This window comes from Coregonus lavaretus (genome assembly GCF_964263955.1).
Source record: "Coregonus lavaretus genome assembly, chromosome: 24".
NCBI lineage: Eukaryota > Metazoa > Chordata > Actinopteri > Salmoniformes > Salmonidae > Coregonus > Coregonus lavaretus.
In genome coordinates this window covers 30,397,325-30,421,268 of record NC_140011.1, presented here as the reverse complement: position 1 = coordinate 30,421,268, position 23,944 = coordinate 30,397,325, and the positions used below count along the sequence as shown (strand labels likewise).

General features: G+C 41.2%; 1 protein-coding gene across 2 annotated transcripts in view; it reads right to left on the bottom strand.

Annotated features, from left to right (window-relative positions):
• Nucleotides 1-23,944, bottom strand: part of LOC311100133 (small conductance calcium-activated potassium channel protein 2-like) — a gene marked incomplete at both ends in the record, with an annotated part of 32,214 nt that overhangs the window by 6,000 nt on the left and 2,270 nt on the right. For both annotated transcript variants that reach the window (XM_084140905.1, XM_084140904.1), the window contains 4 exons: nucleotides 10,704-10,831; nucleotides 11,029-11,139; nucleotides 11,459-11,600; nucleotides 11,955-12,373. In XM_084140905.1, coding sequence (XP_083997031.1) covers nucleotides 10,704-10,831; nucleotides 11,029-11,139; nucleotides 11,459-11,600; nucleotides 11,955-12,373 — 800 coding nt within the window. The remainder of the gene's footprint in view (nucleotides 1-10,703; nucleotides 10,832-11,028; nucleotides 11,140-11,458; nucleotides 11,601-11,954; nucleotides 12,374-23,944) is intronic.

Here is a 23,944-nt window from a genome sequence, read left to right as displayed (position 1 = left end):
AGAGCGACTTACAGTTAGTGAATACATATTATTTTTTTATACTGGCCCCCCGTGGGAATCGAACCCACAACCCTGGCGTTGCAAACGCCATGCTCTATCAACTGAGCTACATCCCTGCCGGCCATTCCCTCCCCTACCCTGGACGACGCTGGGCCAATTGTGCGCCGTCCATGAGTCTCCCGGTCGCGGCCGGCTGCGACAGAGCCTGGATTCGAACCAGGATCTCTAGTGGCACAGTTAGCACTGCAAAGCAGTGCCTTAGACCACTGCTATACCACCACACTATCAATTTTGCTGGTCTCTTGTGTTTATTAAATAGATCACATTTACTTTGCAACTTTGGGTAGAAAACCTACATATTTGCCTCATTATGAAAATAAATTGTGTGGTAAACCTCACAATTCAAGCCAGTCCTCCATGAAAGCAATTCAGTTTGTCCTTCTTTTAGCAACATAATGCAACCCCAACTCTCCTTGAATAGTCCAACAAGTGGCATCTCTCTGAGAGGGCTATCTGTATGGTGCAATTCTCATATGAAGTCTTTTCCTACAAGCCCAGAACTTTGATGGAGAAATGGGCTAGGGATTAAAATGTTGTGACAATCCTAATAAAATAATACTTTGCATGGCAGTCTTATGATTTTCAATTCAATTATCAGGAAACAGCTCTATATGTATTGTGATTAGTGACATTACCATTTAACCCAACCCAACGCAACCCAATACCATTACCATTGCAAAACACTATACAGTGTGTGTTTGGGACTTTTACCAGTGAAGACCATTAGAGACCATAACATTGAAGCCATCAGAACTGCTGTAGCCTAATGGTTTGCTTGTTCACAAGGAATGGTCTAACAGTAACGAATCCAGATTTTTTAAAAAGGGAATAAACCACATACAAAGGGGCCATTTCCTGGACAAGATTAAGCGTAAAAGAAGGACAAACTGAATTGTATTCATGGAGGACTGGCTTGAATTGTGAGGATGACCACAATGTATTTTCATAATTAGCCAAATCTATTGGTTTTCTATCCAAAGTTGCAAAGGAAATGTTGTGATATACAGTATTTAATAAACACAAGAGACCAGCAAAATGGATAAGAGGGTGTGGCGGTATAGCTAGTTGTCAAAAGCTGATACTTTCGTACTATTTTATGTTAAATAATGCAAGTGACTTTAATAACTAATTTCTCTGAACAGGGGGGAAAAACATCACCAGATTCACAACGAATACATTACATACTATGGAGAAGCAATACTCCATGCTGCAGCGTGATACTACTTGTCAAAGATAATGTAGAACTGATACTGTATACTGGTCGTTGGAGTGGGATTGGCATGGGGTGTGTGGGGGGGGGGGGGGGGGTCAGTTGGCGGCTTTTGACAATTATTTGGGATTCCTTATGTCTTACTCATTGGTAGGGAGAAGTTTGGTCCAAATAGGATGTTGGGTACTATTATTATTGAATATGATCGGAATCCTATACATTTAAATGGACAATTTGGGTACAATCAATTTGCTTAATTTCTCTGCGATCAAATTAAATTTCAATAAGATAATGTTTCAGGATTGCTAATCTTACCTGTTTCTAACTACAGAAACGATTTCAGAACAATCTGAGATGGTGGGTGTCATGGCTTGCTGAAATGACATGGAACGACTCTGTAGTAAAACAAGCTTATATTTTGGGTTCTAATGGGGTATGACAGTTAAACTAATCCCATGAGGCATTGATAAATTATGTTCTTGAAGAATCAATGGGTATATTTCATTATTTTAAGAGTTATAAAATGGATGTAGCAATCACAGATTGCCCCTTTAAGGCAATATCAATAGTGCTGCACCATATATTATTTTGAGGTTGCTCTCTTTGTCTTGACCCCTGTTTACCTCGCTGTAGGAAGACTGATGCTAATTCGTCTTCAGTGTAATGGACAGGCCGTTCTGCTGCCTGACTCTGCCCTGCCCTGGCTGTGTCTGTCTGACAACTGGGATTCGTGCTGAGGAGGAGAGTGAGCCTCACGCTGTGTCAGTTACAGCACAGCGTCTCTAAAGCAGGATGAGATTTCGGAGGCTTACCCCGACCTTTGCCTCTAAGGTCGTGTCCCTGTTTTACACCCTCACTGAGTCACCGAGCTAACGGACACATGCTGCTTCCTGTCCCGCTTACTCCTGTACCCCAACCTTCCTCCCTGCCTCTATCTCTTCCTCCTGTACCCCAACCTTCAGCCTACCTCTATCTCTTCCTCCTGTACCCCAACCTTCTTCCCTGCCTCTATTTCTTCATCCTGTACCTCAACCTTCCTTCCTGCCTCCTGTTCCCCAACCTTCCTCTATCTCTTCCTCCTGTACCCCAACCTTCCTCCCTGCCTCCATCTCTGCCTCCCGTACCCCAACCTTCCTCCCTGCCTCCATCTCTTCCTCCTGTACCCCAACCTTCCTCCCTGCCTCTAAGAGTGTACGGGTGATGTCTTTATAAAGAGGACGATCTGGTGCCACCGAAAAAATACTCTCATCTTCTCCAACATATTGTAAGACATCTGGTTGTGTACATGCATCATGCTAGTTGTAGGCAAATGCATCACACCACTATGGGTGTTACGAGCCATTATGCTAGACTAATGAGTGTGGATAGCTCAGTGCAGCTATGCATGTCAAATGCATCTCCCTGAAATCTAAGAATTCTGCTGGTAGTCATAATGGCCACTGTCTTTATTGCTACCAGTCATCCAAGAGAAAAATGGAGGAAATGCAAATGTTACAGGCGTCACAATTGTTTCACAAGCCGAAAGATGACCCCTAGTCCTGGTTAATGTAGCTAAGGCAGACTGATAGGGGGAGTAAGCATTGACCTGAACAGATATTCTATTCTGTAGTTATTAGAGCAAGCTTCTCATCTCCTCAAGCACCAGTGGTCATCCTTCGGTTCATGAAAGCACAGTTTATTGGAGTTTAATCAGTGTCTTTCTGATTAAAGATCAAATTCTCATCACATTCATGCAACAATGGAAAGAAAAACACCCTCTATCACCGATAATTGAAATTCATCAAAGGAAGATACATGGGAACATTAGCAGTGTAGGTGTCTTCTCATTAATGAGATGCACAGGGAAGGGGTTGGCATTAATGCTTAATTGGCAGATGTGTAATGCTTTGATAGATAAAAAGTAGGACAGAATTGATCGAGAGGTCTTTGCTTTCTCTAAAGAAACCATGCTGGGTTTCTGTAGGCTAGTGCATCATATGAACTTATTTTGGCCTAATCATCATGCTGTTCAGGTAATGATCTAAAAGAGAAATTAAAATCTTGACAACGGTGTTGTGTAACTGGCTATATACAGTGAGGGAAAAAAGTATTTGATCCCCTGCTGATTTTGTACGTTTGCCCACTGACAAAGAAATGATCAGTCTATAATTTTAATGGTAGGTTTATTTGAACAGTGAGAGACAGAATAACAACAAAAAAAGCGCATGTCAAAAATGTTATAAATTGATTTGCATTTTAATGAGGGAAATAAGTATTTGACCCCTCTGCAAAACATGACTTAGTACTTGGTGGCAAAACCCTTGTTGGCAATCACAGAGGTCAGACATTTATTGTAGTTGGCCACCAGGTTTGCACACATCTCAGGAGGGATTTTGTCCCACTCCTCTTTGCAGATCTTCTCCAAGTCATTAAGGTTTTTCGAGGCTGACGTTTGGCAACTCGAACCTTCAGCTCCCTCCACAGATTTTCTATGGGATTAAGGTCTGGAGACTGGCTAGGCCATTCCAGGACCTTAATGTGCTTCTTCTTGAGCCACTCCTTTGTTGCCTTGGCCGTGTGTTTTGGGTCATTGTCATGCTGGAATACCCATCCACGACCCATTTTCAATGCCCTGGCTGAGGGAAGGAGGTTCTCACCTAAGATTTGACGGTACATGGCCCCGTCCATCGTCCCTTTGATGCGGTGAAGTTGTCCTGTCCCCTTAGCAGAAAAACACCCCCAAAGCATAATGTTTCCACCTCCATGTTTGACGGTGGGGATGGTGTTCTTGGGGTCATAGGCAGCATTCATCCTCCTCCAAACACGGCGAGTTGAGTTGATGCCAAAGAGCTCCATTTTGGTCTCATCTGACCACAACACTTTCACCCAGTTCTCCTCTGTCAATGAACATCTGAATGATTCAAACTTCAGACGGGCCTGTATATGTGCTTTCTTGAGCAGGGGGACCTTGCGGGCGCTGCAGGATTTCAGTCCTTCACGGCGTAGTGTGTTACCAATTGTTTTCTTGGTGACTATGGTCCCAGCTGCCTTGAGATCATTGACAAGATCCTCCCATGTAGTTCTGGGCTGATTCCTCACCGTTCTCATGATCATTGCAACTCCACGAGGTGAGATCTTGCATGGAGCCCCAGGCCGAGGGAGATTGACAGTTCTTTTGTGTTTCTTCCATTTGCGAATAATCGCACCAACTGTTGTCACCTTCTCACCAAGCTGCTTGGCGATGGTCTTGTAGCCCATTCCAGCCTTGTGTAGGTCTACAATCTTGTCCCTGACATCCTTGGAGAGCTCTTTGGTCTTGGCCATGGTGGAGAGTTTGGAATCTGATTGATTGATTGCTTCTGTGGACAGGTGTCTTTTATACAGGTAACAAGCTGAGATTAGGAGCACTCCCTTTAAGAGTGTGCTCCTAATCTCAGCTCGTTACCTGTATAAAAGACACCTGGGAGCCAGAAATCTTTCTGATTGAGAGGGGATCAAATACTTATTTCCCTCATTAAAATGCAAATCAATTTATAACATTTTTGACATGCGTTTTTCTGGATTTTTGTTCACTGTTCAAATATCAGCAGGGGATCAAATACTTTTTTCCCTCACTGTAAAATGAAATCTAGCGTTACAGACAGATGTACATTATGTGACATTATGTAATCAATCGTTGCTCGATGGGAAATCGAAATGTGTAGCTATGGTATGAATTTCACTTATCAAATGAGGGAGTGTAATATTTAGTCAAATCATTGAGTCAAAAAGACAAGCTCTCATTTGCATGCACACAACATTTCTGTAGCTACATGTGAGGCGAAGACTTACTTTCGAGCTCTATTGCATTGTGTTGACACAAACAGGAAAAAAAGGAAACATAAAATAGACAAATGAATTATTACAACATCAGATAAATGTGTCCAGATGGCAGGATCAGTCTCCTGCTCAGGCCTGGGTACTGCAACCCGAATCCCACTGCTGCCATTTTGAATAACAACAACAACACATAAAAATAACAACACTAACATTGACTTAATACCATCATCACTATCACCATCAGCAGCACATTTTTACCTCATAGCTATGCCTCACCTCAGGCCATAACAGATGGAATCATGGGGTTTAAAACATACATTTTCCTGTCACATTATTCTGGTCCGGCCCCTGCTAGCTACTCCCTGAGGTCCTGTCCTAATCCTCCCCTCCAGCCGGCCAAGCTTATCAGGCATGCAGTACTGTATGTAAGACCAGCCTCACTGAGAGAATCAATGACCCGACAGGCAGCCGTGGCAGGCTGACAAGTTTTCTAGCTAACATTTACCTAGGTTTTCCCCAGGATCACACCATTGAAAAAGCCTCACTTCAGAAGAACAAAGTTAACTCCTCCTCCCCTCAGACCTGTCCCCTACATTGGTGGAGGATCTTACAGGGTGATTGATCCAGCTCAGGCATAGGAACTATTCTTACTTTTTCCACCGCAATTGCCTCAAGGGATGAGCATGCTCCCAGGCACACCCTGTCTGTGGCCACTGACTCATCCCAACACACGGTATGCGTACATCCACCCAGGCAGCCCACGCTTGGAGCTGAACCCTGCAGCTGAGGCCACAGGCATCACTTCACTTAACACACACCAGGAGGTGCTCTCCGAACTACAACTTCTCTGCTAAGACCCACTCCCTCTTAATACGGCTTACTGAGCCTGTATAAAAGGGCAGATGGACATGCCCTTGAACAAAGTCGTGGAAGTGGCGTTTTACAGCTGAGTCTGGTCCTGTGGAGATTCTGCCTAAACTCTGAGGGTTTCCTATAATTAGCTCATCCTAGAGAAGAGGAGGTTGACATGATATGCTGTCATTACCACAAATAGCCTGAGGACATAATAACCCTGGCCGAGCAACTATGCCAGAAACCTATAAAACAGCCCCATTTGGGATGGGGATCGCAGCAGCAGCAGCCAATACTCCCTTTCAATATTCAAATCTCTTAATGTCGTCATTGTAAACGATGCATATAAAAAATGATCATGAACAAATTAAAAACAGCACACAGGAGACCACACCGTCCAGTTAACACAGATAAAACACATCAAAACATACAACACAGAAACATTTATCAAACAGAGAACAGTTTCACTATAGCATATGAATATAATCTGACCCTAATCATAATAATAATTGAAACCAAACCTGATCTCAAAAAGGGGAGAAATATAGTGCCTTGCAAAAGTATTCATCCCCCTTGGCGTTTTTCCTATTTTGTTGCATTACAACCTGTAATTTAAATGGATTTTATTTGGATTTCATGTAATGGACATACACAAAATTGTCCAAATTGGTGAAGTGAAATGAAAATAATAACTTATTTAAAAAAAATCTAAAAAATAAATAGTGGAAAAGTGGTGCGTGCATATGTATTCACCCTTTTTGCTATGAGGCCCTAAATAAGATCTGGTGCAACCAATTACCTTCAGAAGTCACATAATTAGTAAAATAAAGTCCACCTGTGTGCAATCTAAGTGTCACATGATCTCAGTATATATACACCTGTTCAGAAAGGCCCCAGAGTCTGCAACACCACTAAGCAAGGGGCACCACCAAGCAAGCGGCACCATGAAGACCAAGGAGCTCTCCAAACAGGTCAGGGACAAAGTTGTGGAGAAGTACAGATCAGGGTTGGGTTATAAAGAAATATCAGAAACTTTGAACATCCCACGGAACACCATTAAATCCATTATTAAAAAATGGAAAGAAAATGGCACCACAACAAACCTGCCAAGAGAGGGCCGGCCCATCAAAACTCACAGACCAGGCAAGGAGGGCATTAATCAGAGAGGCAACGGAGAGACCAAAGATAACCCTGAAGGAGCTGCAAAGCTCCACAGCGGAGATTGGAGTATCTGTCCATAGGACCACTTTAAGCCGTACACTCCACAGAGCTGGGCTTTATGGAAGAGTGGCCAGAAAAAAGCCATCGCTTAAAGAAAAAAAGAAAGGCATGTGGGAGGCTCCCCAAACATATGGAAGAAGGTACTCTGGTCAGATGAGACTAAAATTGAGCTTTTTGGCCATCAAGGAAAACGCTATGTCTGGCGCAAACCCAACCCTTCTCATCACCCCGAGAACACCATCCCCACAGTGAAGCATGGTGGTGGCAGCATCATGCTGTGGGGATGTTTTTCATCGGCAGGGACTGGGAAACTAGTCAGAATTGAAGGAATGATGGATGGCGCCAAATACAGGGAAATTATTGAGGGAAACCTGTTTCAGTCTTCCAGAGATTTGAGTCTGGGACGGAGGTTCACCTTCCAGCAGGACAATGACACTAAGCATACTGCTAAAGCAAGACTCAAGTGGTTTAAGGGGAAACATTTAAATGTCTTGGAATGGCCTAGTCAAAGCCTAGACCTCAATCCAATTGAGCATCTGTGGTATGACTTAAAGATTGCTGTACACCAGCGGAACCCATCCAACTTGAAGGAGCTGGAGCAGTTTTGCCTTGAAGAATGGGCAAAAATCCCAGTGGCTAGATGTGCCAAGCTTATAGAGCTGGGGTGAATAGTTATGCACGCTCAAGTTTTCAGTTTTTTGGTCTTACTTCTTAATTGTTTCACACAGAAAGATATTGTGTATTTTCAAAGTGGTAGGCATGTTGTTTAAATCAAGAGACTTTCAGCTGTAATTGCTGCAAAAGGTGGCTCTACAAAGTATTGACTTTGGGGGGGGTGGGGGGGGGGGGGGGTGAATAGTTATGCACGCTCAAGTTTTCAGTTTTTGTGTCTTATTTCCTGTTTGTTTCACAATAAAAAATATTTTGCATCTTCATATGATAGTCAGTCTCTTAGTTAAAAGGTGGGAAATACAGTGGTAGAAGTAGGCTTAGGTTTGTAAAAGGAGAGAACATTAAAATCAATAGGGTTTTAGAGATAGAGAGCACTTGCACCCTCCCTGGAGACTGTCTAAGAGACTACCTGACAGGTAACTGTCTGATCATACAGGGCTAAAGGAACCACACAAATGTGTAGGCCAAGAGGTCAGCATGACATCTGACTCAGATCTTAGGTACACAACAAGGACACTCACAGTCATCTTGACATGCAATAGAACTGGCAGGTCCTTACATCATGGTGATGCAGGATGAGATATAGGGGGGGGGGGGGGTTTCCTGTCATCACTGAGAAGGCAGGAGAGTGAAAATGGTCCCCAGGAGTTTAGTTTAGGTCGTGATTAAAAGGGTGCCCTCCCAGTCCTTTTACATTCTCCTGATCTAATAAGTAAATTGCTTTCAATAAAAAAGATTGAATGATTACTTTGCAATTCCTACCACTTTGTAGCTAGTAACACAGTAACACCACTATGACACCATTATATTATAATATATAATATAGCAGTTAGTATTAGAATGATCTTACTACCAAGTCAACTTTGATGTTAAATACTTGACCTATGAGGGTTAGTTTCTGGACATTCTTGTGAATACTAATATAGCTAGCATGATTGCTACTATAATTCATTCCTTCTCAAGAAAAAAGTCTGCAAAACAAGACTGAGCTGTTAGGGCACTACTGACATGTTTTGGAACTAAATACTTCCCGACTCCAGTCCAACTTATCAATACTACAAAACAATGGAGTGAAATGAGAAACAACAAAATAAAAAAGGTAAACACAGATTGTAAATACAGATTTCGGCTACAGGTGTCAAACAATTCAGATCTCAGGTTCGTATTCTCATCTATGATACTGTAGGGACAGTTGAAGTCGGAAGTTTACATACACTTAGGTTGGAGTCATTAAAACTCATTTTTCAACCACTCCACAAATGTCTTGTTAACAAACTATAGTTTTGGCAAGTCGGTTAGGACATCTATTTTGTACATGACACAAGTAATTTTTCCAACAATTGTTTACAGACAGATTATTTCACTTATAATTCACTGTATCACAATTCCAGTGGGTCAGAAGTTTACATACACTAAGTTGACTGTGCCTTTAAACAGCTTGGAAAATTCAGGAAAATTATGTCATGGCATTAGAAGCTTCTGATAGGCTAATTGACATAATTTGAGTTAATTGGAGGTGTACCTGTGGATGTATTTCAAGGCTTACCTTCAAACTCAGTGCCTCTTTGCTTGACATCATGGGAAAATCAAAAGAAATCAGCCAAGACCTCAGAAAAAATAATTGTAGACCTCCACAAGTCTGGTTCATCCTTGGGAGCAATTTCCAAAAGCCTGAAGGTACCACGTTCATCTGTACAAACAATAGTACGCAAGTATAAACACCATGGGACCACACAGCCATCATCTGTCTCCTAGAGATGAACGTACTTTAGTGCGAAAAATGCAAATCAATCCCAGAACAACAGCAAAGGACCTTGTGAAGATTCAGGAGAAAACAGGTACAAAAGTATCTATATCCAAAGTAAAACGAGTCCTATATCGACATAACCTGAAAGGCCGCTCAGCAAGGAAGAAGCCACTGCTCCAAAACCGCCATAAAAAAGCCAGACTACGGTTTGCAACTGCACATGGGGACAAATATCGTACTTTTTGGAGAAATGTCCTCTGGTCTAATTAAACAAAAATAGAACTTCTTTGGCCATAATGACCATCGTTATGTTTGGAGGAAAAAGGGGGTTGCTTGCAAGCCGAAGAACACCATCCAAACCGTGAAGCACGGGGGTGGCAGCATCATGCTGTGGGGGTGCTTTGCTGCAGGAGGGACTGGTGCACTTCACAAAATAGATGGCATCATGAGGAAGGAAAATTATGTGGATATATTGAAGTAACATCTCAAGACATCAGTCAGGAAGTTAAAGCTTGGTCGCAAATGGGTCTTCCAAATGGACAATGACCCCAAGCATACTTCCAAAGTTGTGGCAAAATGGCTTAAGGACAACAAAGTCAAGGTATTGGAGTGGCCATCACAAAGCCCTGACCTCAAACCTATAGAAAATGTGTGGCCAGAACTGAAAAAGCATGTGCGAGCAAGAAGGCCTACAAACCTGACTCAGTTACACCAGCTCTGTCAGGAGGAATGGGCCAAAATTCACCCAACTTATTGTGGGAAGCTTGTGGAAGGCTACCTGAAACGTTTGACCCAAGTTAAACAATTTAAAGGCAATGCTACCAAATACTAATTGAGTGTATGTAAACTTCTGACCCACTGGGAATGTGATGAAAGAAATAAAAGCTGAAATAAATCATTCTCTCTACTATTATTCTGACATTTCACATTCTTAAAATAAAGTGGTGATCCTAACTGACCTAAGACAGATCATTTTTACTAGGATAAAATGTCAGGAATTGTGAAAAACTGAGTTTAAATATATTTGGCTATGGTGTATGTAAACTTCCGACTTCAACTGTATGAGAAAGTGTGGGACTGCAGATACCAGTGTGTAAAAAGTATTTACCACACTGCCAGCAGCGTTTCAGGCAGGGTACCTACTGATGAATGGCTTGGAGGAATTTCCTCTGGTGCTTCCTGACTCTGGCATGGTCCATCTTCCTCACCAGTTTGGTGTTCTTGTAGATGAGCCACGTCTCCCTCAGTACATTTGCAGCTGTGTTTTTCACCTGGCACACAAAGACCATGGTTAGATACAGTGTTCACGGTAAACAAAATACTACTCATGTAATGGAAAACATACTGTACTCATTTTCAACCATGCTTGGTCTTCCTGAAATAGAACACAATGGAGAAACGGGGGAGCTGAGATTATTGTTTCAAATGTTTACATTTTAAACGACATGCAAGTAAAGTATTGACTTACTCTTTTTGTCAGCTGGGTGTCCATCATAAAATTATGAACATGTTTTTCAGCTTTGGTTAACTCCAGTTTCTTTGCAACCACAGCCACCACCAAGGCTGTGCAGCCAGCTCCCTGGGAGGAACAACAAACAGACAGTTATAGGTTGCCTGTATTTAGTCAGTTATTTTTATTTTTTTACCTTACTGGAATAATAGGATATTATGCTATAAATAAAAAGGAAACCGATTCTGACTTCAATATCCTCTGAATATGAATGTATCCACACTGCCACCCCACCAGAGATTTAAAAAAAGAAATATTGGCAGGTAAAAAAAAAAGGTCATAAGACACCTAAGGGCTGGATTTAAAGATATAACCTCATAAGCAGCACTGCAAAAGAGAGCGCAGCTGTGGCATGAGAATGTAATATAATTTCTGCAATAGGGCTCACCATAATACCAGTGAGGAGACAGACTCCTTTTCCACAGTAAGTGTTGGGTACCATGTCCCCATATCCAATGGTTAGAAAAGTGATTGAGATCAACCACATGGCTCCTAGAAAGTTGCTGGTTATGTCCATGTTGTCATGGTATCTGGAATGGAAGGTTCCAAATAAGAGTCAGACTGGAGTCAGCTTGCCAAATAGTTACACGTCTTATACATTATAGAAACATCCATGCCTAATTAATGTGCAGTATAAATAAGGTGTAAACAGATTATCTTATCTTCTAACAAGACGTAAACTATGGGCCATGATTGTCTATCCCTTGACATTTCCAAGCAGAGAATCAGAATTGTGGAGTGAGCACTATATCTGGATGTAAGCCTAAAGTATGACACACAACGAGTTAACGCCTGTTTCCCCAGCAAACCATGATGCCTTATTTATGGTTCATGCAGTGTTTTGTGCAGCATAGCGTGACTGTGATAGGGCAGCAGGTCCAGACCTCTCACAGGCCCTCACGGTCCACGCAGCGATGATCCACAACGAGATGGTAAAGACCAGCAACACGGTGCCAGGGCAGATGGTCATCAGGGTCTTCATTACGAAGCGTGTGTTGAAGTTGATCTTGTTGAGTGCCCCGATGCTGCGGGACGAGGCGTCTGTGAAGAGCTTGCTGTGGAGCAGCATGACACGGGCGATGAGGTACAGCCGCAGGAACATGGGGATGGACAGGATGATGTCCACGTCTGCGTCCGTCTTGGACGGGGTGTATGAGAAGGCCAGGCGCGCTGTCCAGGTGAAGGTGTAGTTCCCTGGGATAGGGTGGATAGCGCACACCAGGATCTCCAGGCAGATGAAGAAGATGCGCTCGTAGGTCATGGCTATCCTCCAGTCATCTGCTGCATTGTCCACCATGAATAACTGAATAACAACATGGATGGAGGGGGAGAGGGAAGCTGATAGAGGTTACTGAACAAGCTCTGGTTAGATGCAGCGTTGCATTTTAATAATGGTGGCATAAGACTAAATTGATCAAAACCATAAACTTTACCACCACACTCAGTCAATGGAAATGCATTAACTCAAGTTAAATAAAGGTTAAATAAAATAAATGTAAAAACCAGTCCCACGATTCAATGCTTCCATCTACCCTGAACTAATGACCTTATTGCCCCCTATCAACAGATCCACCTACCCCTCAGTGTCATTCAGTCAGAGTGACTGTGTTTGTGATCTAGATAAACTACTACTACCCTCTGTCTCTAGGGATGGTGTTCCCTTCTGCCCCTCATCCTTGTAAATACTTCTCTGCAGATGGACTAAACACAATCGAGCCTCTCTACAGTTCCTTTCTACAGTTGACAAATCATTCCCCTCTCTGACACGCAATGCCGATAGTCTGCACTATCCCGATAGTCCAAAATATGCACTCAGCCACTCCCTCCCTGCTCTCAATCACCTCAAGATCTTTGGGTTGTGTACGGGGCCGTCACAACTGGTGGGAAATATTTCACAAAATGTTGCCGTCAGCAAATTTCAGAGAGCTTTCTTTCACTAGGCTATATCCACCGTGACCTCAGCCATTCAATATAAAGGGAAAATACAGCAAATGACAAACCATATTTTAACTGAAGCCATCCTATGATGCTTTGTGATTAAATTAATGGTGCTGCGTCTAGAGACATCTGGCCCTCCAGTGTGTGGGGAATAAGATTATGCAAATCTGTTTTTGATCTTTCTTCTGACTTTTCAAACAACAGTGTTTTCTTCCTGGTTCTGTTTGAGTATCTGTAATTGGTCCTGTAAAGCATGTGCTTCCCATGGCTCCTCCTCTCTATCCCACACATTAGTGATCTGAACCACTAAATAAGAATTAAAGAACATTTTATATTCAGGATAAATTAATCTCAAACAAAAAGAGAAGAAGTCTGAAATCCATCACATATCAGCCAAATGTGTTAGCAGATCAGTCAAAAACACTAAAATGTTTAATAATTCAGATTTCTCTATGAGCACAAAAACGTAGGAAATAAATAAGTGAGGTCACACATTATGACTTGACATCCTGCCAACTAACCCCATTTAGTATAACTCCAGGATCCTCATTAGCGGAAACAAAATGCTGTCCCATTCCTGGAAGCATAATGGGATCAATGACCTAGATCATATATTTAGTGATAATAATACATGACTAAATCTTGAATCGATCAAATAGATATATATTTCCCACTGCCAAAGAAAGCTTTTATTCCACATCTTTACCTCAAGGACACCCTGAAAATAACAAATGGACACCTCCAGGAATTTGTGCTATAGTGCCACCCACACCACAGACACACACGTGCGTGCACTGCACATACTACAGCCCTCCAATCCCACAGGCACACTGACACTACAGCCACCTACACCACATTGCCACACAAAGAACATTCCACTCCAACATCCTGGCAAATGTCACACTCTCATTAAAGCTAACCTGCAGGCCAAACGCTTCCCACCGACAGTTACAGGAAATTCGAAGTAGATGTACAAAACACTCCCACGCAACATCTCTACCCAATTCATTCATCAAAACAACACATTTAAAGGTTCCCCCACAAATATCATTTTAAAGCACACAACTAAAGAGCCTGATGCCCATACTTAACAACATCTAGCTCCTTGAGAGCACTGACATCTGTCAGACTCTAAGGCTGAGAGATGCTGTAACACTAACCAGGCTCTCTGTTGGTATATCCCTGCTTGTTAAGCCTTTCCAAGGGAGTGTAACTTAGACATGGAAACACACTGTGTCGTGACAGACGCTATCTTACTCACAGACCTAAGCCATCAAAACAGCCCAAACACAATATCGTCTGCACACAGCACAAAAGCTCTCATTTGAATAAATAATCATGGCAACAACTTCATGTGACAAAAGAAAGTGTTTTGAAAGTTTGTTGCTTTAAAACAATGTAATTAAACATTTAAAACTAGGTTACATAAGAAAAGCCTACTTGGTTGGTAAAAGCAATTATGGTAATGGATGACCTGAAATACAATACTCAAGAGCTCTTTACCTCTCAGCATCAAATATTCCATGCCAGTAGCAGAAGCACTAGTTATGAGGGATGGGGGGTAACTTACATCTGCAGCTGAAAACCTGGAATTATGTATGTGGCATAAGGGACATCAGTCATGTCTCTTTCTATAGTATATTATATGCACATAATTGATAACTTGTCTGGTTTATATCCAGCTAGAATACACGAGACTGAAGGGGTTTATAATAATAATAATATGCCATTTAGCAGACACTTTTATCCAAAGCGACTTACAGTCATGCGTGCATACATTTTTGTGTATGGGTGGTCCCGGGGTTCGAACCCACTACCTTGGCGTTACAAGCGCCGTGCTCTACCAGCTGAGCTACAGAGGACCACATTATGGCTTACGAAGTTTAAAAGACCCTCAGTGCTACAACAATAGTCCGTCCCATGATCCATGGCCTAATTAAGAGCATACGAGAGAGGGGCCAGGAATAGAAAAAGCCCTGTTGATGAGCCAAACAAACTCTCAGGTCACTTAGCTCAAATCCTGCAGGGCTAAGAGTCATTTCACCCACATAGACCACTGGACCACACACACAAATCATCTTGGAAAATGATATTTATAGGAGAGAGCAACAAAGCACACGTGCGCGCGCGCACACACACACACATTTTATAACAGAGAGAAAGAGCGGTGTTGCTACACATGGTGTCCTACAAGCTGAGCCCCTGCAATGCACAATGATGGTTGGAAACAGAGCGCCAGAGTGACCGATTCTAACCAAGGCCAATCGTTCTTCAAATATAGCCTCCTGGCACGGTCCAGTGGCTGCTCTCAGATGGATGGCTTGTCATCTGATGGATAGTGTTTAATCATTAAGGTGCATTCCTCTGCTCATCATGGGAAAGTTGCACCCGTGTCGGCCGTGGTGTGCCTGTGCCACTGTGCTGACGTTTTTGCCCAGACAACACCATTAAGGATGTCCCGAGGTCATCCCATTCCTCAGTCTCTCTGTCGGTCTTCTTTCCTATATGGGTCATTCTACAGAAGTGGTGTAATTTGAGGGTTGGAATACAATGCACATTCGTATCCTATTTCTCCCAAATATTCAGTACATTTCTTCCAACATACAGTATGTCAGGTAGACATACTGTATACAGTATACTACTCACACACTTTGTTTGTATTGCATATTTGAAATATTTACCTGAATTCCTTACCACCCCACTAAATATAATAGTAAAAAGTTGCAATAAAGGGAGAACCATGCATAGTAGTGATACTTTTGATTAACCTTCTATTACAGATTAATTTGAGACATTTTATTTGCATACCAAATTAACAAAATAGTAAAAACATGCTTTTTAACCAGATTTTCAAAACCTTTAAATTGGAATTTAGAGAAATAGCATCTCTATTGTTTTCTGTAAAATGTTCAATGTTGATTGTATGAATCTGAAACTTGTTGATTGATTGAATAATGTATGTATCTAATTAATTATGTTGTTAGATGTTTAAATGATCACTTTACCTATCTTTATTTGGGCAAAATAACAGGCGTTTCGGTGTCAAGTGTCAATGGAGATAAATAGCGGACTCTAGATGGAATTTTTTTGGGGGGTATAGACTACCATTGAGGGCTTCCACCATTTAAAAGTAGTCAACTGGGTCGGGATTCCTATGGGTTGGGAGAAATCAGCCAATGAAGAATAAGAAAATTGAATACTTTAAAACAGGGGTTGGAACTGGTTCAGGGAACAGAACCGAAAACCGGAAAATAGAGCATTGTCTTCTACAAAGTGGGTTGCCTGTGGTCAGAGAAGAAGAGGCGAAGTGAGAGGTTTTACTCCTCCCATAATCTGTCCACGAAAATAAGCCCACGAAGTGAGGAATTTTGTATGGAGGTCAATGAGAGAGGGTTGAATTTGGTTAGCAAAAAATAGAATTGCTTATTTGCTACATGAGGCTTATCTGATTGAATATAAGTTTTGAAATGGTTAGGTTGTTACGAATTCACTGATATAAGTGGATGCACGTGGCATTTCGTCAATTTACCCCAAAATGACTTTATATCAGAGTTGTGCCTGTTGTCAGAGTCCTAGAGATAAGTAGAGGACTCATCATGGATATAACAAGTTTTAGCATAGACATTGCCATTGAGGGCTTCCACCATTTTAAAGTAGTCAACTGGGTGGGGATTCCTATGAGTTGGGAGAAATCAGCCAATGAAGAATAAGAAAATTGAATACTTTAAAACAGGGGTTGGAACTGGTTCAGGGAACAGAACCGAAAACCGGAAAATAACTACATTTTTAGAGGAACAGAATCAGAACCGCGAACAAAAGTTATCTTATTTTAAAAGCATGGGAACCGGTTAATAACGTTATTTTATGTTCCAGGCGACCGGGAGACCCATGGGACGGCGCACAATTGGCCCAGCGCCGTCCAGGGTAGGGGAGGGTTTGGCCGGCAGGGATGTGTTTTTATTTTAATTCTGGTGCCGCTCTGCACACACAAGCTTGTTAGCTAGCTAGCTAGCTAGTTGGTCCAACGTTAAGCCAACTCTGAAGTTCAAAGACATAGAACTGCTCATCCGTAGGTATAATTCTGTGGGCCTAATTCATATAATGCAAACAACAAAATGCCTCCTCCTCCACCCTCTCTCGCTCTCTCATCTGTCCAATGCATGTAAATAGCTTGCCTGCTCCATAGCAAGCTGCTCTATCTGAAGTAATTTAATGTGGAGCTAAATGTTAAAAAAAATATATATATTTCAGAGGTTTAAAAAGGAACAGAAAGGAATTATATAAACCATTACTTTTTGGGCGTTTGAACCCATTCAGAACTTTTTTTGCTGGTCGGAACAGTGGAACCGAATGATAAAAATAATGGTCCTGTTCAGACCGAAACGATTGGAAAATAATTTTGTTTCCAACCCCTGCTTTAAAATATAGATAGCCTCAATGGTGCTGCCCATGCTGTCACAGAGGCTGTAATGGCACAGATACAAAAATGACAATAGACAATCTTTGCTATGGTTTGTAAACCAAAGAGTACGTTTATATCCAGGAGCCAAGACCAAGATTTATACCAGGACATTGGTCCCAAGATCCAGGCCCAGTGAGTTGAGACCATGACAAGTTAAAGACCGAATTTATGTGGTCTTGAGCGGTCTCAAGACCACTAGATCAAGAGTCCATGGTCCCTTTCTTCAATTGTAAGAAACTCAAGTAGAGTAAACTTGAGTATAGCACAGTACAGTAGAGTACAGTAGGGTACAGTACAGTAAAGTAGAGCACAGTGTAGTGGAGTACAGTATAGTACAGTAGAGTAGGTTACAGTATAGTATAGTAAAGCACAGTACAGTAGAGCACACAACAGTACAGTAGAGTACCGTAGAGTAGGGTACAGCACAGTAGAGTACAGTACAGTATATCACATTATAAATGTCAATATGTTTTGGCCAAATAGATGTCAATGTTTGAGCTGTTGGATGGTTGGAGCCCCACTGCTGGCTATGCATCTCAATACTCAATACTTTTTCCTGAAGTGTGCACTTGTCCACTACACACATGGTGGTCCTCTGTAGATCAGTTGGTAGAGCATGCAACTTTAAATTGGAGATAGCCTCAATGGTGCTGCCCGTGCTGTCACAGACTCCATAATCTCTATGGTGTCAATTGTTTCGGTTGTAACCGTTTCGGTTTGGACAATTTGGACTTATTTTGGACTTTAAAGAATCCCTTTGGCTAACATATGGCTGGCTATCGTTCATTCGGAAAATATTCAGACCACTTTTTCCACATTTTGTTACGTTACAGCCTTATTCTAAAATTGATAAAATTCTATTTTTTCTCATCAATCTACACACAATACCCCATAATGACAAATCGAAAACAGGTTTTTAGAATATTTTGCAAATGTTTTAAACATAAAAACAGAAATACCTTATTTACATAAATATTCAGACTCTTTGCTATGAGACTCGAAATTGAGCTCAGGTGCATCCTGTTTCCATTTATCATCCCTGAGAGGTTTCTACAACTTGATTGGAATCCACCTGTAGTAAATTCAATTGATTGGACATGATTTGGAAAGGCACACACCTGTCTATTTAAGGCCCCACAGTTGACAGTGCATGTCAGAGTAAAAACCAAGCCATGAGGTCGAAATAATTGTCCGTAGAGCTCCGAGACAGGATTGTGTCGAGGCACAGATCTGTGGAAGGGTACCAAAAGAAATGTTTGCAGCATTGAAGGTCCCCAAGAACACAGTGGCCTCCATCATTCTTAAATGGAAGAAGTTTGGAACGACCAAGACTCCTCCTAGAGCTGGCTGCCCGGCCAAACTGAGCAATAGGGGGAGAAGGGCCTTGGTCAGGGAGGTGACCAAGAACCAGATGGTCACTCTAACAGAACTCCAGAGTTCCTCTGTGGAGATGGGAGGACCTTCCAGAAGGACAACCATCTCTGCAGCACTCCACCAATCAGGCCTTTATGGTAGAGTGGCCAGACGGAAGCCACTCCTCAGTAAAAGGCACATGACAGCCCACTTGGAGTTTGCCAAAAGGCACCTAAAGGACTCTCGGTGAAGCATGGTGAATACATATATTTTTTGATATATTAGATGTTTGGTAGTGACACCTCTTAAAAATACATTAAGATTGATCCAATTTGCTCTTTTATTTTCCAAAAATGTTTGCAGACAGACTACTCACCATGTGGCCATAGTCGAGAGGGTTGCAATCCCATCACCTGGTGATATTTGTAGTGTTGTTGCTTAAGGCACATTCATTTTACAGTCTTTTAAAGTGTGTGTTTCGGTAGTGACATCAAAAGTGGGGACAGCATTTTTCAGAGAATAATTAGATCAGTATCTTTCAATGTAATAATATATCAACTCAAGACGTTCTATTGAAATAAGTGTTTTAAAAAATTTAAAAATCATTGATTGCTTTATTTTCAAACATGAAGTTTAGGAGTCAGGGATTGGGACAGCCACCTCTCAATAGAAATAGGTGTATAAACACTGACTTTGAACTATATTAATTTAACAATATGTTTGTTATTGCCTTGGATAGAACTAGAACATATCATGATGTAAATAAATGTCCTACGTTTGGAGACTTAACTGTTTTTTAAATAGTTTTTTTGGGGTGGGACCGCAATTTACAACACTTACATTGAATCACCCATATACTGTATAATAATAATAATTTGGTGGGTGCTTATATTTGTCCTATTTCACACATGTACACGTGTGTATTAATACGCATGTGTGAATTGGAAATGTATTTTTTGCATATCCCAACTTCCCCTGAGACACCCTCGGAGAGTAGGGTCACGGCCAGGGTCTGCCATTATCAACAGCGACCCTGGAGCAATTAGGGTTAAGTGCCTTGCTCAAGGGCAAATCAACTAGCAACCTTTCAATTGCTGACCCAACGCTCTAACTGCTAGGCTACCTGCCGCTCCTATAGGAGTTCAACCTGCATTGGTAGCAGCCTGGGTTGGTTACTAGTTTCAGTATGCTCAATATAACTAATGGAGTCCAGCTCAATATTTAATCTGTGTAATGTGGAGATAGGAACATATATCTTGTAACTGAGACAAACAAATCACTCAATTTCATTAGGGAATTAGGTTGAGAGGTTCAGCCCAATAAGAAATTAATGCAATGGTTTATTTATGATATCAAAGTGAGGCACTAAGAGGCCACTTTGCTGAGTAAATCTCAAGCTGTAGGTTACATTTTCTTTGCATCTGAAATCAAGTGATTACTTGACAACATAGTGTAGCATTCAATTGAAATTCAAAAATACACACCCCTATATGAAAAGAGAATATCATAAGTAAATCTCTCTTTGTTTGGATTGCTCTAGCTGGAGACATGTTTCTCATATAAATTATATAACATCTATGTTTCTGATCATATATAGTGCATGGGGTAGCAAACATGATCAATTAATAATCATTTGGATTCTCATCCCGTTCAGAGACAGAGTATCTGTGCCCTTGAAATCCTGTTTGTTCAGTAAAAGCATTGAGGTCACCAGCCAGCAATGGCTATCTGACTCCAGTCTGGCGTCTCAGGTAGAGGACAGATTTCACAGCATCTCCTGCATTAACACCATGGCGTCTCTAATACAGACACAGAGCAAGCACACACACAGGACACACGCACACCACCCAGGACAAACTAAGCTAGGCAAGGCTGACTTTAGTCACGACAGAATGACAGCTGGGACTCAAATTGGTTGTTATAATAATAGGTTAAGAAAAGGGCTGATTTCTGTGATTACATCAAACTGTACATGGCCACTGTATTGGCCTTTACATAAAAGCCTCTTGGCAAATAAACATTAACACAAGGAGAAACCAAAGTCACATTTCAAAGTGTCCCTCACAGTCCTTTTAAAGTAATCAAATATCTTAGAGAGGGCAAACAACATGCTTAGAGCATTTCTCTTGCTAATATCAATCCTTGAGAGTGACAGTGACAAATCTAAATCAGAGTAGAAACCCAGCTTTCAAGCTGAGCTAAGTTCACACAGCACCCTAGACAGCTGCCTGCCACCAGAGGAAACAAAAGATGCAACTATTATAGATTGCTAGGTGTCACCAAAAGACATATGACGTCTGTATCATACCTTGCACAGATTGTATTACCTGAAATAGCATGTCCTACAACATTTGTAGATGCTTGCTGACGTTTATATTCAGAATAGTGGATAGAAAAACAGAGGATGGCTTCTAATTGCATAGAGAAGTCTGGAGGGTCTCTGAACCTTGAGACATCACACTGAGAAGATGGAGAGAAATCCTATTAATGTACCATGTCACCAATCATTGCAATCTTAATGTACAAGGTGTGTCCCCTAAGCCTCCCCATGACAGTCTATGTCCAAGAGATGTCCTCTGACTGACCTTGGGACATTTCAGACACTAAAAACAAAAGGAGTGTCCCTATACTGTCAAAGCATCCCAAAAAGCGTGGAAGTCAACTCTTTCCAGTTTATACAGTTTGGACAAGTAGATTACTTTCAAGGAGCTAGTGTAGAGTGTGGGCACCTCTCTTCAGTCTGAACTATGCAACTATATTTGACAGGCATCTGTGAGTACAGATGGATGTGCATGCATAATCTATCTCACTGAGGATGGAAAACAGCCCATACAAAGAGAAGGATAGGGTGCAAGCTCTGTGCTAGAGAGATATACCAATACTACCACTACAGATACAGCTGCAAGCAGCAATAAAAGAGCCATTGAGTGGGGCCACAACCTGGGTGACTAAGGATATTGTTGAGTAATAATATAGCTGCAAACAGTAGATATGGAATTTAAGTGAGAGTCACTAGCCAAGGTGAACAAGGTGAGAATTTCTATATTGAGTCATATACCAGTCTGAATAAGACTGGAGGATATGAAAATCAAATAACTGAATGTAAGCCACACGTATCAATCTGATATTTATAATATAAACAAACATATTGCAACCCATTTTACTTTGAAAATAATATCACTGAGCCAAAACAACCCTCAGCATATTTGTGCTTTTTCCATAATCGCAATAGTCATTCACAATATTGCATTCCCTTTGATGTTGTCAAACAAATTGTTTGAGTCATGGAATCTCAATAAATGTGTGTCTAGAAATACAAAGGGCTGACAACTAAGTAAGAACCATGGAAATGATACCATCTTGGAAGTTGACACTTTACACTATAGAGAACCATTGCTGAGGCAATGTAAATGGTTTTGATCAATATGGTCATGATCAATAAAACTGTTCTATCATCCCTTGCAGCAAAGAAGGCTTTACAGTAGGCCATTTGAAAGGTAGACACGTTTTACTGTTGAGCAATTGTAATGATTGATATCCCTCTGGGGGCTTTTAAATCCTAAATATAAATGTATGCTAATAGATAACAGGCCGTTGTAATTCAACAATGCACAAGATAATGAGCTAGTGGCCTATTCAGACATGGGACCTATGAGTTCTACTACAACACTGAACCCTAATATAGTCATGAGGAAAAGTATTGATTATTTCATGGACTTGACACAAGTCATTTGAGAATGACAGGATTTCCCTTCCACATCATCCTTGTCGCTACATGAGGTTTATCTACATTGGTATTTGAAAATATCTAGATAACCTTCATGTTTTCTCGCTGTTTCAAAGAAAAGAGCCTGCATAAGAAGAGTGTTTGGACGTTCTAATAATAATTAGGTGGGTACTTATATTTCACAATAGGACAAGTTATATTATATTTTTTTGCATATCCCAACTCCCCCTGAAACACCCTCTGAGAGTGGGGTCACGACCAGGGTCTGCCATTATTACTGCCGACCATGGAACAAATAAGGAAAGTGCCTAGGTCAAGTGCATATCGACAGATTTTCACCTTGTCGGCTCGGGGATTCGAACTAGCGACCTTCTAGTTACTAGCCCAACGCTCTAACCGCTAGGCTATCTCCCGCCCAACGCAGCCTCAGCAAGGTTAAAGAAAATGCCTGGCATAGGCAAATGTATTTCTTCTCTGGTCAATTTCATTAACGTGGAGCAACGTAATGGGTTCCTGACCAGACTATACCTCTTGATGAGGACCACCATTGAGGGAGCACCATAATTTTTTTTATAACGTGGTTCTACAACCAAGACATAAGTGCTGAATTGCAGGAAGAAAACACGGTAAGTAAAGCAACAATGCTCTGACACAAGGTCATAAAATGTTGTTTTGTTCAAGTGCTGGAACTATTCAATGAAGCTGACAATCCAGATCAGTTAACCCCTGGAGGTTTCGAAGATGCAGGAGACAACCTTGAGATGCAAGTGCCAGCCACTATCATAGTAAAATATTGATTTGGCTCAGAGTGGGCAATGAATGACATTCCATAAGAGCAAAATACAAATGCATTATTTGATTACAAAGTCTCCAATGACAAGGAAAATATAAACAATGGAGCAATAGTGTTTTGGTTATGATAAGGTAAGACACTTGTACTAACCTCATTAAGGTGTTTATAAGTCATATATTTCAAGGGGTATATTTTATTACTGTTAATTACCAGAAGTCTTAAAGCTTTACAGCTTAACTTTTCAAGGCATGGGTCAACATATCAGTAAAATGATTTCATGCCATAATTAGATTATGTCACCCGTTAAAGAGGAAATGTAGGCCTACTTAATTTGGAAACAATCCACTTAATTTCAGAGTAATTGCACTCAGTGAAGTCAATGAAGGCACTGCACTGACCAGTATATAAGACCTGTATATAAGACCTGTATATAAGACCTGTATATAAGACATGTATATTAGACCTGTATACAAGACCTGTATATTAGACTTGTATTTTAGATCTGTATTTTAGACCTGTATATTAGACCTGTATATTAGACCTGTATATTAGACCTGTATATTAGACCTGTACATTAGACCTGTATATTAGACCTGTATAT